Source organism: Rhopalosiphum padi, chromosome 4 (genome assembly GCF_020882245.1).
Source record: "Rhopalosiphum padi isolate XX-2018 chromosome 4, ASM2088224v1, whole genome shotgun sequence".
Taxonomy (NCBI): domain Eukaryota; kingdom Metazoa; phylum Arthropoda; class Insecta; order Hemiptera; family Aphididae; genus Rhopalosiphum; species Rhopalosiphum padi.
In genome coordinates this window covers 12,392,818-12,411,122 of record NC_083600.1, presented here as the reverse complement: position 1 = coordinate 12,411,122, position 18,305 = coordinate 12,392,818, and the positions used below count along the sequence as shown (strand labels likewise).

At 29.5% G+C, this 18,305-nt stretch overlaps 1 protein-coding gene across 1 annotated transcript in view; it reads right to left on the bottom strand.

The window, feature by feature from the left end:
- The window catches only part of LOC132928607 (protein bric-a-brac 1-like), a 41,420-nt gene extending 24,102 nt beyond the window's left edge, over positions 1–17,318 (bottom strand). Inside the window, exon 1 of the mRNA XM_060993404.1 lies at positions 16,027–17,318. Coding sequence (XP_060849387.1) covers positions 16,027–17,019 — 993 coding nt within the window. The 5' untranslated portion in view covers positions 17,020–17,318. The remainder of the gene's footprint in view (positions 1–16,026) is intronic.
- Between the last annotated feature and the right edge of the window lie 987 nt (positions 17,319–18,305).

The window sequence follows — 18,305 nt, the reverse complement described above, 5'->3', positions numbered from 1 at the left end:
AATAATAATATACGCATATTTATTTTAACCAATAGTTAAAAATTTTAACCCCTATACGTGGTCATGTCACACCCGGTGCTAGTCCAGGTCACGAACCAGAGAAACAAATGGACAAAGAGGGGAAATAATGGGTTCTGAGCGAATGCGATAGAGATTAACTGGTAGATCTCACCGTAGAATAACATACTCAACTTGAATGTTGAATACAATGAATAATTCCAAACGTTGATCCCCGTATGTTCTATATCTATGTAATATTTGCGATGACGTAATAGTATAATAATAATAATAATACATACTTGTATATAGATTTAATAAAATCCAATAAATCAACACCAGTTTCCTATCATGAAAATTATAGTAATAACTTATTAGTTATTAGTGTTATTACAATATTGCACGCGTCCGTAATAGTTATTAGTTTTATGAATACATTTAACTATAATATTGTCATTTTATTATGTGTTTAAATCACGGATCACATAATATTATAAACAGATATAAAATAACATAATATTGACATATTGTATTGATATAGGTAAACTTTCTGAAAAATTGTATTATTAGGTAACTTAAACAATTTAGGTATACGGATTATAAAAGATCAAAGAAGTGAACAATTTAATAGAATAAAAGAAAACTTCAATTAAAAATTACTGTAAACATAATAATATACAAATACATCATCGAATTGATTTCGTTTACCTTCTGTTTTAGATATCAAAATAATTGAATATACATGATAATCGAAAAATATATATCAACTATCTATTTACTCATGCATCAAAGAGGTTTTAAATAATACCATTTATAGAATAAAAATAAAAATACCTTTATTCATTTGTATATCAAAAGCTTTTCTATATAGTGTTTTTTATTTAAAAAATCTATGCAATGGTAATTATTTACAGATAAAAACGTAAAACTTTGGTGTTAAAAACATGTTTATTAACTTTGAGAAAATATATATTATTCTTTGTTGTTGTTGTATAGTAAAGTTGTCCTCTTTTCATTATGTAAAAATGTTTTACCTACGTTGTGAAAAAATATAAAGCTCTTAAAATATAAACGGTTTTTTTTTGCAGTTTTAATGGGATATGACATTTTAGTATTAATAATAAATTATATTATATAAATATATATTACAGTATATATTTATGGTAATGCATATAATAATTTATTTACGTCACAAAAATTTAACAGCCTTAACCAATATCATTAAATAATTGTATTTCCATAAAAATAAAAATATATTCAATTATAAACAGACAAAAATTAAATTATAATTTAGAGAAATTATTATTTTTAAACGAGATTAAATCGTACACAAAGAAACATTTTATTAAATAAAATAAAATGGAAACGGACAGCAAATAGTTATAAATCATTGCTAAAACACGGAATTTAGAGCGTATAATATGATAGTTTTTTGTTAGAAAGGGAAAAAATGATTTTATGAAAAATACAATAAACAAATAAACACGGCCGCTTAGCTGTTCTAGTAGTGTCAGAAGACTGAGGGAGAGTCGTCAATGTCAATTAGTTCAAAAATTCATATAACTTTATGTATATAACTGCTGCTACGTTGAAAGGGGTGTACAGAGATATTACAGTAAAAAATTAATCATCACCGTTTTGTGGAACCTAATAAAACTTGCAGAATAATCATGCGGACATTATATAATACATTGGTGTTTACGGAAGAGCAATGGGCGCCACGGTTTCAGGAGCGTAAAAAAGAATAATACGTAAAGTCTTTTCCATGAAAAAAATACCAACCGCAAAAAAAAAATATTTTAATAAATGCTTTCAGGTAAGAGAAAACAAAAGCGGAACAAAAAAATTGTTGGATAAAAAAAATTGGCGTCTACAGCGGTGCTAACACAAGGGGTCCACCCAAGCATCGAACACAAACCCATTTTGTAACCTTCGGCGGTGGTAGCTAATATGATATATTCCAAATTCATAGCTAGACGGTTGTGGTGCTTAATTAATGTACAGAGAGAGCTTTCAGTATTCTAATCGATATTTACAGAGGGTTCCCTATGCCCCGTGTCCCTGCGTCGCATTGTGCGTAATATTATTATTATTATTATTATTATTATTATTATTATTATTATTATATTGTGTTCAGAAATGAATAATGGAAACTATTACTGAAACACCATTCGGCCCCACGTAGAGACATTAAAACTATTTTATGTGCACATTTTATGCACAATGAGTAATCGTGATGTTTCCAGTTTTGGATTATTTTATATAGATAATAATATGTACCGTATATCCATACAGTATATATATATATATATATATATCGAAATAATAATTGTTCGAAAAACAAACAGACACTGAACGCACGCACTCGCGATCGCCAAAGAGTTGTAACTAGGTAAAAAGAATTGAGAAATGATTATTGTAATATCGTTTTTATACAAACGAATCATATATTATTATATTACTTTTAATTATTCATAGCCATGTTTTTCTCGGTCTAGCTACAGAGAACCATTATAATTTATAACGTTACTTTCACCGATATTTTCCCATTATTTCTATATCTACTCTAATATTAATAATTATTTTAATAACTTAGACTCGCGATATTATAAATAATATTTTATACTTTAGATAGGTATAGAAATGATAATTTTATAGCACTTACGATCGTTGGTACAAAAGAAAATCAAACATAAAATATAATTATTATTTTAAATAATATGAGGTATTTAAAAACAACCTTTTAATGTATATACTTAAATACTTACATTATTACACGTTTCGATGTATATATTAAAACACACATTATCACACACACACACACACAAATGACTCATACATTTATATACATATTAAGTGATTGTGATTCATAGAACACCCTAACATTATCACCCTAATTTTTTTCTTTGATTATGATTGGGAATTTATTCAAATTAAAATTTTTGAATTGTTAAGTAGTATATTTAAGGGCTATATTTTTAAATATTTGAATTTATATTTTAACACTATTTAAATATAATGTCCTGTGGCGACACCAAGTTATTTTTTTAAATTTTTACAATATTTTTTGCAAATTGTTATTAAGCAAATGGATTTTTTAGGTATTTCAGGAAGGCACCCTAAATTCAAAATTCTTAACTCAAACTTTTTTAGAAAATCAGTTTTCAATTAGTAATAATTTCTAAGCAAAAATTCGAAACTTGTTATCCAACTTTTTTAATGTCTCATATCTGTTATCTGTTATCAGGGTGCTAACATGATTTTTAGTGAAGATATTGATGAATTTTATTCAAATCAAAATTCGAATGAGTATAGTTTCTGAGTTATTAAAATTTACATAATAAGAATAATTATTGTTAAAAACGATTTCACAAAAATAAAAATAAATGTTATGCAATAATTAATCTGTTTATGATGTAGAAACATTATTGCACTTGAACAATTTTTATAAATAAAAACATGAAAAAATGTTATTATATCCAAAAATAGTAGCGAATGTGTTCATAGTGAATCACCATGTATATATGTTTATTATATATATAAATATATAATTATGTTATTAATATTACTATTAAATGTATAAATAAAACTGCACCTAATTAAAGTTCCTACTAGAAATGATTGTCAACAAATATAATTATTATTTATGTGTTTTATGGATATGGAAAAAAAACATACATTTATATAAATATATTATTATACAATACAATATAATGACAGGAACGAAGGTTACGTATACGATGATGACGATGATAATGACGATAATAATAAAAATATATATTATATATTATGTAGAGTATCTTCTCTGCGTGTGTGTTTTGTGTCTGTGAATGTGCGCTCGCGCGTGGTGTGTGTGTGTGTGTGTAAAACCACTTGGGCACAATAATATATAATATGGATAGGTATATATTATAATATATAATACGTTTATACGTACATACATAAATACGTATAACGTATAAATATATACATGTACGCGCTTAGCACAGGCCATTTAAATCCCGTTTATTCATGTACAAACACACGTGTTCCATTACATCCGCATGTACGCAATGTATAAATAAGGCCGTTATTTACGATATTATAATATTGTGGTCGACAACAAGTCCGGCCATTTGGTCTCTATTGTTGCGCAAAATTCAAACTTGGTGCGTATATTATATTATTATTATTATTATTATATTATAATATATTATATTATGAGTAGTACCTATAACTATAATAATATCGACCTCTTTAAAACACGCAGTACTACACCGCCGCCTCCACTGCTGCAGGTACAACTTCCTTCGCCGTCATAATATTCACCTCCACCGTAGTCACCGCCACTACCACAACTACCTCCACCTCCGCGGCAACCGCCACCACCACCACGCGGCGGCGGCGGAGCTTAAGTCCGCCGAATCGAATGAAGATTGTCTCTCTGGGCTTACAGATTGTATATGATATTATATATGTACGTATATAAACCTCCACGGTACACACATGGTTATAATATGTATGTACATACATATATTACACGTGCGTATATGCGTGTATATTATTATAGTATTATACGTATATAATATGCCACACACTTCCACCTACGAATTATTATTTTTCTTTTATTTCATAAATTATATAATCATAAAAATAAAAATAAAAAATAAATAAACCTACAAGGCGGAATTGTTATTTTTATAATTAATGCATTTTTTTTACATTCGACCATATGTGTGTTTGTATTTTTTCTCTTTTTATTATTATTGCGAATAATACTAAAAAATATACATTTCGTTCGTGTTCGTGTTTATAAATAATATGTTTTATTGCCTCGCACGGTGTTATTATAAACTTTGTTTATTTCACCGTTTCCTGTTGGTAATGGTATAAAAATGGTATTTAGACGTACAGGATTCTTCCTCCTTTTAAATATATTTATATATGTATAATGTAAATATTATAAAATATATAATCGAAAAACATCTTTATGATATGGGGTAAAAATAAACGGTAAAACTTTAATAAAAAAAAAGGGTATAGCTACACCTATAGGTAGGGAAATGTTTTCTAGAATTAATTATAACATAAATATTTCACAATTTGTTTTTGTATATATAATATATATATATTATATATACACATGAATATAATATTATAATATTATATAAGCTTGACGAAAATAAAACGTCCTGTAGGCGGAAAAACTTCTGTAATATTTTCGGAGGCGTGCCAGTGGAAACTTTTCATTTCTCGCCATTTTATGCAAATAAATAATTTCGAAAAAACACTCAGACGTGAAACAAGTACGTGACGGGTTCTTTTCTGGGAAACAAAAAAAGGGTTCCAAACAAATAACTCCGGGACACGACATAGAGATTGAATGACCCAACGTGTGTTATTCATATTATAACATTATAACGTACATCGATCCGCTGGAAATTAAATAACGAAAAAATATATATTGTCAGAGCAATTTTTAGCCCCCTGATACATACGCGCGCGCGATGGTAACACACACACACATAAACACGGGAATCGGGCAATGTGAGAGTTCGAAAATTCAATTTGCGGCCCTCCATTTTCTTTTATTATTTTATTATAAGGACCGCCTGTGCGCTGTTGCAATTTCAATTAAATTTATCCCCAACGTATACAGTCTACTTATTATTTTTTTTAATCATACATTTATTATACTAGCGCATACATATATATGTTTTTTATTTAATAATAATAATAATAATAATAATAATATAATATGGGCCCCGCATATGGGGGCCTTAATTATACGAACTCCTTTCCTTTTATGTTCATTCTCGATCCCCCTCCCGCACCCAATAGTTTATCATTCAGAATCCGTTACCAATACACTGAGATCTAATAATCTATGAGTAAAGGTACTTGCCATGACTTGAGACGACCGCGACGGTCGGCGTGGTGTCATCCGTGAAACAATTGTTTACAATGTAAAACCGGCTAGGGGGAAAATTTATCGATCATAAAATGTTACATTTATCTCTTGAACTATATATATGTAGTAGTATTAATTTTTACGTACACGATATAGTACATATTTAGGTAGATTATAAATATTAATTACTATCATCGTCACGATCACAATAGATTATTAAAAATATATACTCAAAAATTTATTATATAATACATTATGTACTTATGCCAAAACTTAACGTTCCAACTTATACAGTTCCTATATTTAGAAAAATATGTTTTCAACTAATGGAATCCGCGTACCTATCTTATTGGCGAATTTATGATTACGAAACTTTAATATCTAGATTTCAAATGATAACTATAGAACAATTTAATAGAAAAAAAGATGAAATGTCTTATATTGTTGTAGTTGCAGTTTCGACACGTGTTATAAAATATATTTTCGTTAAATCAGTTGAACATATTTAATAATATTCGAGAAAATATTTTAATTCAAGAACAGATAAGAATAAGAAAAATAATAACGCCAACGTTTTTGATATAATGTGGCTCACAAATATATTATATTTTGAAACATTAAATTAATATAAATGGATTTAGAAAAAAAAGGTTACATATAATATATTATGTATAAAAAAATAACATATAATAACATAGGTGATACACCTCTTGTACGCCAGCTGTAGTTAATGTACCGGTGACCGAGAATAAATAAATGAGACGGTACGATCGGCTCTAAACGTCTATTATAATAATATATTACGTGCTTTTTTTTATTATTATTATTATAATTCCAACTGTTACCACTACGTTCCACCTGTCCAAGTTATTCAATCAGACGAATGCATGGAGAAAAATATTTTTTAACGTACAATTTTATAATGCCTACATAAATACATGATATTATACTATAGAAAGTTCATACGATTACCATACATAACCCAAAGACAATAATTATCTGGGTGGACTTAGCGACGACGGCGAATATGTTGTACAATGTTAAAACAACGATAACAATCGCAACATATTATATTATAGTTCTTTTGTATTAACCTAATATTTTTTTCTTATTGCCGTATTAATTGTGAAATCAAGTCGCTACATTTATATAGTAATATAGTATTATTTTCCAGGTCATTTTTTTTGTTTAAATTAAATTTACTGTAATTTAAATAATAATTTTTAAAGTTATTTGAATTATTACCATAACTAATATCAAATATAACAGTTTTGATATTTTTCAACAAAAGGTATTGTACCTATAATATAATGAAACAAATAATTAGTAAGAGTAATGAAGCAACTGTATGGGTGATTTGATAATACATTTTTTCTAGGTTGTTAATTTTTTAAATAAAATATATTATAAATTATATAATCCTTTTTCGACGATTTTGTCGTATTTTTTTTTTATAAGTTTCTAGGACTTCGTGTAATTTTGAAAGAACACGAGTAGGTATTATAAGAAAGTTTACAATAAATGAGTTGATTTTTTTATCATGATTATTGGAGGTGCATGAGAATGGAAGTGGCTAAAGGGGTTCAAAATTAATTCTTATTTTTATTTGAGCTATTTATTATTATTATTCATTCAAATAATTGGTTTAAACTATATTATTTATTACACTGATAGGATTCATGATAAATAATAATTATAATAATTTTAAAGAATTTGTTTTTATACCTACCTAATATATATAAAAACTATATATTATATTATATTTTTCATAATCTTACTTTAAAATAATTTACTAAGTTATAAAACTTATATTATGATTATTATATGTAAAGTGTGCATATTAGAATTTATACTCGTTCTACTCCTTCCTTCAAATATCAATAGTTTTTTTTTAATATTGACGTTAAGGGAACACATAACATAATTAAATTCTTACTAAATTAATGTCCCTACACGTAAATTTAAAGATCCTAAGTCCACACAATAAAAGTATATATGAACGGTTAGCGTGTTTGGCGTAAAATATCGACGATGAATAATTACGGTGTTTGGCCAGTTTTTTATTATTATTATTATTTTCGAAGTGAGGGGTGCGCGCTTATATCGAACAACACACAAGCCTTTTTTTTTTTTTTTGACAATAAATAATAACCAAGGGACTTCCTCCAATTATACAAAGAGTGCAGCCGTCGCTTCTGCGTTCGCAATTTCCTTTATTAAATGTAAATCGATCGTTAATTGTTTATTCGGTCGACGCTCATAGCTCGTTTTCCGCCCCGAAAACTTGTATATAACTGAAGAGAATTATTTATTGGTTTTACCAGTCGTAAATTTTAAAAAGAAAAGTTTTGGCTGCCGCCGGCATTCGCGAAGTCCGCTAAGCCAACGGTGGCCGGATAGGGTGGCGGTGTAGAGAACAGAAAATGGTTTAACTTAATTCGATTAATTAGTATTGGTAAATAATGAATTTAGAACAAAACTCGCCACCTTCCGGCATATCTACTGATGGCGGCGAACTTGCTAAAAGTTAGGTTGGGTCGACTAGAAATATAGCTTGAATGCTTGTTATTATTATTTTTCATTTCACCTTTAAGATTGTTTTTTCTTTTTTTTTTTATCTAGGAATTCATTATCCTAGATATATAAGAAGAGTTTTTAGAGACACAACAGTCGACGACAGTGGTAATTAAAATAATCCAAACAGCCGGAAGAATGAGAGAGAGCATTGTTTCGCATATACGATTGTAATAAACCCACATTATTTCCCCTTTTTCTATAGTTACAACCACCATGATATGTCATAACCAAGATCAACCATAGTTTTGAGCATTGCATTTTTTTATATTATTCTGAATTAGATTGAACGTATTAGAACATCAATACTAGGGTTCCTAATTATAATTTAAAGTATTACATTCTTCACAACTGATGAGTTTATACAGTTTAGTTTTAATATTAACTAATATTATTCATTTGTACTATATCCAAGAAATATTAAATAAGATCTGTATGGACTTAAAATTTAAATTAATGAAGATTTAATAGTGAAATTTTATCATACTGGATCGTAGAATACAAAATTCTTAACTTGATAATATTTATTAAATTTATAAAAAATATTACACAAGAACAATGCCACTGAATAATGGGAATGAAATGTTTATTTCAACATTTGAATATTCTTTAAACCCATTTAAGTTTATAGGTAGAGTAACTACAAAGTTTTTTTTTGTACTAGAAAAAATAAGTATTGGAAAAATAATTTTTGTAAAGGTAATATTTATTTATTGATTTAGAAACTTTAGTAGGTATGTATAAATAAATTTATGTATACATTTTTTAAAGAATATTGTTTGCATTGTGTAATAAAAATAAGAAACTCTAAAAGAGAATTGCTATCCGCAGTGTGACATAAATGTATAGTAATTAAAATTAATGCTGGACGTTTTTTTAAATTTTTTTATTATTATTCTTTTATTGGAAGTAATTAACTTTAACGAGTTTAATTGTTGGCACAAATGTCACATCCCCGTTTCGCCATCCGCTTATTATTATTAGTTGTTTTCTTTTAATTGCTAAGTATAAATTAATTCCAATTAATATAATAAGAGATCATAAGGAGAGCGCGATATAAATCCATACAAAAGCCTATTTCTTTATTTTGCTGGGATGTAAGATATTTATTTATATATTCATATGGTACGTTTATTTTTTTATAAGTTCAAAATTTAAAATTTAAAATCGAACGATTATTTTGGAATAGTTAAAGTTACATTATTGGATATATTAATTAATTACTTTGTATCACTCATAACGTATACCACATAATTCATACGAGTGCATAATGCATACAAATATGATTAGTATAATATATAATATATTAATATATATATATATATATATATATATATATATATATATTATAACGAACAATAAAAAAAGAATATTTTTAACACAGATAAATTATTTATAAGAAGATATAATATAAAAAAAAAAACTACAAGGAAATAAAAGATAATCGTACATCGTTTTATTAGGTACTTGTTAGATATATTAGTTATTATTCTCAGTATTAACAATAATCCTTATAGTAAAATAAATGTATAAATAAGAAATAAATTATATCTTTCTATAATTATTTTTATATTATTTTATGTTATGGTATAGGTATTTGTCATTAAAAAGTTTTCCAGGTACCGTATGGACGACAGCAATATAGTGGCAATGAGAAAAATGATGATTTATAAATGTGCGTATATTTTCATTGACAAGCATTTAATTTTTTGACACGTGTCAAACAATTGACAGTAGTGTAGACGATTCTAAATGTATTAGAACATATGCGTACCAACTATGAGTTCAATTAATATTTTAAAGGCATTTTAACATTTCATATATTTAATGAAATAGGACTTGTTTGTAATTCATATCTTAAAACAATTCTCAAATTGAATTAACATAATATTTTATTTTATTTTTTTTTATATATTTGAATAATATTACAATGACACTAAAATAATACAATCTAAATTATTTTATGATTCCTTATCTGTTCTAATTTATATACATGCAACCGCTTGGGGCTTTAGGGATTTATCATTTGCTATGAATTTTAACAAAGTCTAAAGTTAAGACCGATATTCACAGAACACGTCTTCATTCTCTTTTTCTCTCCGAGTATAGTTATAATAATAATAATAATTATTATTATTATAATGAAAACATTCAAAATCCACATTTATAGTGACAACAATAATGGTGATCAATGAATATTTCGGACAAAAGTAATTTAACGGCAACAATGTCCTCGGAAAACAAGAGCTGCATTCTAAATTAATCGAGGCTAATTTTTGAACAGAATATAAATAATGGAAAAACTTGTCATCCACTAATGTCCTCTTATAGTAATAATAATAATAATGATAAATTATTAATTAAAAATCACAATCATAAAGGCTAATCGGTCTCCACGTAACAACAGTTATATTTTATGGTTTTATATGAATTCCCCACACAAACTACGCCGTTCACAGCCATTGTCGTAAAAATATTTATCAATGTCTGCCACGAGCTTGGTAAAAGAAAGTATTTACTATTTATAATATGAATATTTCGAAATTAGTCTTTATACAATTAACATAATTTAAATGTATTATTGTTAATCTATGTAAATGGTTTTTGTTATTAAGCCCGTTAGGTACCTATTTTGTAATTTGTTCAGAATAAAATCGTATGTTGTGACATTTTATGTCTATGATACGATGGCGCTAGTGAGTTCTTTTAGAACTAACTACAAATATATTATTAAATTTACTATTGTCACGTCAAAGTTTGTAGGAAAAAGTTCAAATTCTAAATTCTAATCGAAATGTGACAAAATATAGCACTAAATATAAGCAAAATATAATACTACCATTTGTCATCTACATAGCTTATTAATTAGATGGAGATAAAATAAACAATTAACCTAAAATATTTTTTCGTATATGCTGTTTCTCACAAGATGAATATAAGAAAACAAAAGCTACTTAAAAGATACATAATCTCTATCGGGTACTATTCTACATATTTTTTTTTGTAAATTTTAAAATGCCTTTCCTGTGATCAATATATTCTCAACAGCATATACCTACATTATAATACATAATATATATTATATTATATACGTTTTCTGCCGGGGACAACGTGATAATAAATATTTATAATATTCATCACACTGCAGCATGGATTTGTGTATAAATCTGAATAAAATATTCCACGAAAAAAAAATAAAACAATGTTTTAATTAAAACTATAGTTGGTACCAGCCTTTAGGGGTTTTAATCTCTATCACTGTGCCGGGAAACGGCATAGCCGAAGGTTTGTTTTTTTAGTTTAAAGTTTTACAAATTCCAGAAATTAAGTTTAATTTGTTTAAATAAATAAGCCCCCCAATCAGCTTTTACGAGAAAAGAGAACTGGTCGAAGAGATAATTGTATTACAAAAGAAAACTCTTCGTTTTTATTCCGTTAAAATTATAATAAAATTTTCAAATATACCAACCCTCTGTCCAGCGATTCCGCGGAAAGATACACTACAGACATGGGATAGGTATATATTAAATTTATTGATTTTTTCATATTATAATAATATTATGATATTATAATTTATTATGAAAAAATAAAAACAAAAACAAATGGAATGCATGGAATTTATCGTGGTTAAAATAACATTATAATGTTCCGTATAGTAATCATATACATAATAATATATAAATATATAATTTAATAACTTTTTTTTTCATAATTAATCAAAATGAGGTTTTAGGAATAAAAAAATTTAAAATTAAAAGTTATTAGGGTATTAACTTTGAAATTGACCAGCTGAGTCCAATATACGTAGGTTGTAATCTACGTTCTAACAATTATTTTTTCATCAGGACTTAGGAGACCAGCTTCGTGATTTATACTTTATAGTATTACATTTTACAATTATGATTATATTATTTTTTATGCCTGTATAATATAAAACAATAAGAAAGAATTCAATTTGAATCTAAAACTCTAGCATGTAAAAATAACTATATTTTTAATGAAAACGGTAGAAAAAATGGGTATATTAGTATTAATAGTACCTATAGAAATAACTTATTTTGAATTTACCATAACAATATAAACACATCATAAGTGCATACAATATTTATTTATTATATAATATTATAAATTAGTTTTCGGCAAAATATATGAAAATTAATGTCAGCAGATAACAATATGAAAATGAATGTAAATGCCATTTGTATTTTGTTGGCAGCATAATTTGTCAAATATACATACCTTTAGGTCATAACAGCCTAGTAATAAATGTTCTGTTTCCCACGAACATAAATATAAAACAATAGGCTATGTATTATTATTATTGGATTGGCCTACATTGTGGTATTGCAAAATACTTAACATAATAACAATGATAAAAAAAAAACACTTGGGCTACCGGAGATTTATAAAATAAATTATTTATGAATTTTGCTGATGGTTGTGTTTATAATAAATTTAGGCGTTATTTGCAATCCGAACGGAAGTTTACTTATTCTTAGGCATTAATTATTTACGAAAAACACAAAACCGATTCGTTTAGGTCAGTACAAAACAGCTCGATATACAGACGTCTGTCGTATTCCGTTTACAACATAAGGCACATATTATGTATTTCCTCTTTTTCTCTCACTCTTTTTTCTTCTATCTCTCTCATTCTCTCTCTCTATCTCTCTTTCATACACACGCACACATACACTTCTCCCATATTTTCTTTCATCGTAAAAATAAATGAAACAATTTTACTCGGTGATTGATTTTTTATGGATCGTTATCAAAAAATGCATAACATATTATGAAGTAGGAAAACAAATAATTGCGTTTAATATTAAAACAATTATCAAATAATTGTCACCACCGGTAATCAAATGAAAATCCAATAGTTAAATAGGAATAGGCTTATAAAATTTTCGTTTATAGTTTTTTTTATCTCGGAAAAGATGTTACAGAGACTCAAAAATTACATATTCATAACCAGCTATGAATATTCATTTTTTCGTTAAGTTCGGGTAATGCCAAATGATAATAAAAATTATAATAAAAATGGAGTAATGCTTTGTATAGTGATTCCTCGCATTAAAAATATATAGGTATATATAATATGATAACAATAATAAAAATATAAGCGTTTTTGTCGTCCTCGAAGTGATTCCTGGAAAATATAGCTACTGTTCCTACTCTGTATTCACCTCTTTTCTCGGCAGTTTCACCCCTTTTATTTTATATGTTATATCAGATCTAAAAATACCAAATCAAAGTTTTTTATGGAATTTTAGGATAGAAAAAATTGTTAATTTTCAATTAAAAAATGTATCTTTTGATCTATTAAAATTAGAATATGTATAAAATCCATTACATATTTGTATTATTTGTATTATGTGTCCATTATGTACACTTTACAAACGATTAAAGTCAAGTATGTACATTCATCAAGAGTAAAATATGTTTTATAATAATAATAATAAAAAAAAAAAACGTAGAATCAAAAACACAAAGTTTATAACCACGACTTGTAGGTCAGGGGTAAACAAGACGGGAAAGGGGATAATTTTCCCAAACTTCTAAGGATCCTTTTAGCTTTTTCTACGCAATTCATTTTTCTCGCCTTGTAGAGGTGTTTTTACAGCCTGCAGCTTTTTAAATTCATTCATTCAATTTAACGTTTAAAACTAAAATCACAATTATTTTGTAAAACAATAAGAAATTAAATGACTTATAATGCTACGTTTTTTTTTTTTTTTTTTTAATACAACAAATATGTTGGCAAAATTTCGTTTAATACATAAATATAGTTTTACAACAAGTCATTATGATTTAAAATTCACTCGGAAATAGGAAGTTTTACCTTTAGCACATTATCTCCGAGGTTGGTTTAAATTATCACCCAATGAGCATACCTATATATATATATACTAAATAATTCAACGTATCACACCACACACAAGTATATTGTTCAACGTAAAGTTTAAACGCTTCAACGCAAAAAGAATAGCTACGATTTTTTGAAAAACCGATTTTTACTATATACTAATCTTTAATGGTTTCAGTATAAATGGTGTATAATACATCCTTCTTTTTCTCTGTACAGAGACAAACTAATAATGTTATAATAAATATTTTTGAAATCGACTAGATAAACCCATCAACAAGTTATTTAGTGAACGAAAAAAACGCAATTTTTGAGAATAATAAAATGCATAAAAAAAAAATACCAAACAATTTGACAATTAGTGTGGACTGCGTTTTCCTACTACCAACTGTAAAAAAAACACATTGCACGGATACTTAAGAAATAAAAATAGAAACTTTTAAAATCGGCTGCGAGTGCTTAAACCCGATGATCGTTAATGGGTATTTATAACGTCAGACTTACTAGATGTATACAATATAGTTTAAAAAATGATGACATTTTTATTTGTGTTATTGCAAACTTAAAAAGCAAAAGTATAAAAACAAAAAAAAAATGTCAATGTAATAAATATAATAATGAGCAATTCGCATAATATTTATAGGTATCTATTATATAATATTATGTTCAAGAACCCGGTATATCACTAATAACATAATAATTCAATGAATTTGTAATTTTATCGATATAATTTAGCCAATAATTGAATTGATAAAAAATTAAAATAAATACTATTGATAAATTATAAATAATTACTGAATTTTATCTCGTACAAATGTATAAGGTACCTTTATCGTCCGACATTTTTGTATTACTTATATTTTTATTTTTATTTTATACATTAATTTTAAAATAAATATTTTCTATATTATTATTTGTAGTGATAAAAGGAAGTAAATGCGGAAGAACACGCGCACGCATACAATTTAAATATAAAAAGAAGGCGGAGTGAAAAAATTAACATTGCGGGGTGGAATGGGGGCTCCGGGTGAAAGCTTCGAAAAGTTGTGTGAACGAAATTACGGTGTCGGGGGAGGCGTTGGTGGTGGCGAGCGGTGACGTCACTGTATACACGGAGGCGCATTCTGCCATTGTTATTGTTATATTAATAATAATAATAAATAGGGTTAACGGGCGGGCGTGCGGGCGGGCGGGCGGTTCAGGCAATAAATTCAACTTGCCTCATTTAACTACGACTAGCGAGTGAGGGGGAGTGTAAGAGGCGGGCGGGTGGCGTGAAAGGGAGGGAAGGAAGAAGAGAGAGAGAGAGAGATGAATATATATATATATATGTATACATATTTTATTTATATATATATAAACAGTGAGAATGAGGGGAAGAGGAGAGTATGCTCTTCAATCAATAACTCCTTTTAAACGTGTTATTACATATTACACACATACACACACACTCACACTGTGTGGTCCGTTATTTATACCATAAAATATAATATACATAATATATATATATATGCACATTATATATATATATGACTTAAAATAGATGTTGTCCCGGACGGGAGAGAAATGGGAAAAAAAAACCTTCAGAATAAAATATTAATAAATAATAATAAATGGTAAAATATAATGTTAAACGAGACGATTGTATTATTTAGAAAAAGATGATGTTAAGGTTTAAATCTGATGGAAAATAACTCACTCTTTCTTCCTCGCGTATCATCTCGGCGATGCCCGGCTTTATCTCCATATCGTCGGCCACGCTGCTCGGCGGTGGTATCGATGACGATGACGACGACGACGATGAAGCGGACGAGGCGGACGGCGGCATGGCCTGTGGTGCCGGTGGCTGTTGTGACGACTGCTGCTGCTGCTGCTGTTGTTGTTGGTGTTGTTGCTGCTGTTGCTGCTGCTGCTGATGTTGTTGTTGTTGTTGTTGTTGTTGTTGTTGTTGTTGCTGCTGTTGTTGTTGTTGTTGTTGTTGTTGTTGTTGCTGCTGTTGTTGGTGGTGCACGTGCGATAGTTGCGACTGCGCCTGCTGCTGATGATGGGGGGCTGGAGGTGGTGGCATGTGGTGCAAGTTGAGCGGCGTGTCCGCGACCGACGATCCCATGTCGGATATGACAGACTCTGGGCTAGCCGCCGGTGGTGACAGCCTGTGCCGCTTCCGGGCTGGCTGTTTGGGAGATTCGGGTGCTACAGTCGTGGGCGTCACCACAGTGGCCGCGGCTTGTGGTTCACATCCACCACCGCCGGTGAGTTGTTCGTTGCTGACGTCGGCCAAACCGCGGACTTTCAGTGTCTCGGCGACGCGCAACAGCGGGCCAATCTGTTCCTGATAAACGTTTATCTCGCCCTTGTACATGAAGTCGACGACTGCCCTAAGTTCGGGCCACTGGACGTCTTTCAATATGACGATCGGGTGCTTGCACTTATTCTCGGCCAGCATGCTCTGGAAGTATGGGCTGCATGCGGACAGCACGATCTTGTGCGCTTTGAGTGTATGACCGTCACAGGCGATCGTCACGTCCACGAACGTGCCGTTCTGCAGCAGTTGGTCGAACACGTTGGTCAGGTTGCTCTGGTAGTTGTTCCAACGCAAGCAGAACTGCTGGTTGCCGGAACCGCCTGTCGCGCCGCAAGTCTTCTCGGCCGCCGCCGACGGCACGTCTTTGGAGCCGTTGCTCGGTTGCATGGTGGCGGAGGCGGTTGGATGCTGCTGGTTGTGCAGTGCGTGACTACTCGGACGGACTGTCGAGAAAAAAAATTTCGGCGCGAAATTGACAAAAATCGCGAACTTACGGATAACGTCCGTAACGGGTGCGAAACGAAAAAAATATTTAAATAACAACGTTCGATCACCTCTGAGCACACGTTTTTTTATCAACGCGAATACGACAGACGAAAGCGGCGCGCGCGTGACGGACGAGAGCACCGGTCGCGGCGGAACTGACTGTAGTCGCGTCGGGTGCCGCGTTTGGCAGGCTGGTAGGCGGGCGGCTGGCTGTTTGGCGGCGGCGGTGGCGCGCGCTGACGAAAACGCCGGCCGCGGCGGGTGCCTGTGCCACGGCCGCAGTGTGACCAGAGACCGCAGGACAAAATTACTGTACCGCCGTGTGTCGACTTTTCTGCACGCCGTACCACATAAAAATAAATTAAAAAAACACCGTCCGCGTTCCACAGCTCCGTTATTAATATTTATTTTTATTTTCATTATTTTTTTTTTTTGTATCGTAACACGCCTTGCCTTGTTTATAAAATTACCCTCCACCGGGTTGGTTTTACGATAAAATCGTTAATTGTTACGAATCAAATAATAAACGTATATAAATAACTCGCTACTGTTGTTGCTATATATACAAGGACAAAAAATGTATTACTATTTTATTTAAACGTGTAAAACGTTCTTTTCCTGTGCAGTGTGCAGGTATTGTGTATATATAACTGTAAGTATATTTTTTTAAAACACGAACTTCGTATAAGTACATGGCGTGTAAATATTTCATAACAAATAATTTTTTTCAATAGATAACGCTTGTAACTTGCAACATCATACACGATTAATTTTGTAATATTGGTACGCACTAGGCAGTATGCCACCTTACAGATATCAAGAATTTGTTAATTTATTTGCTCTTATAAAATATATCTGTTTTTTAAATATCAAAATTTCAAATAGATGTACACCGATATAATATTGTAGGCCGATTGCCGATACATTAAACATAATTTTTATATTTAAATAAATTATTAGCAAAATTGCATCTCAACTTATTTGTATTAATATTAATAACAAAAGTTAAATGTTTTATATGTATAAAAAAAATGTTCCTATTAATCCTATTGTATAATTGTATTATATTGGTGCACAGGCAACGTATTCATGCATTATTGATTTATTATTTTAAATTAAACATATTTAAATAAAAAATGTTATAAATGCATAATCAATTGTTTTTTGAAATGGGTTCTGTTGAAATA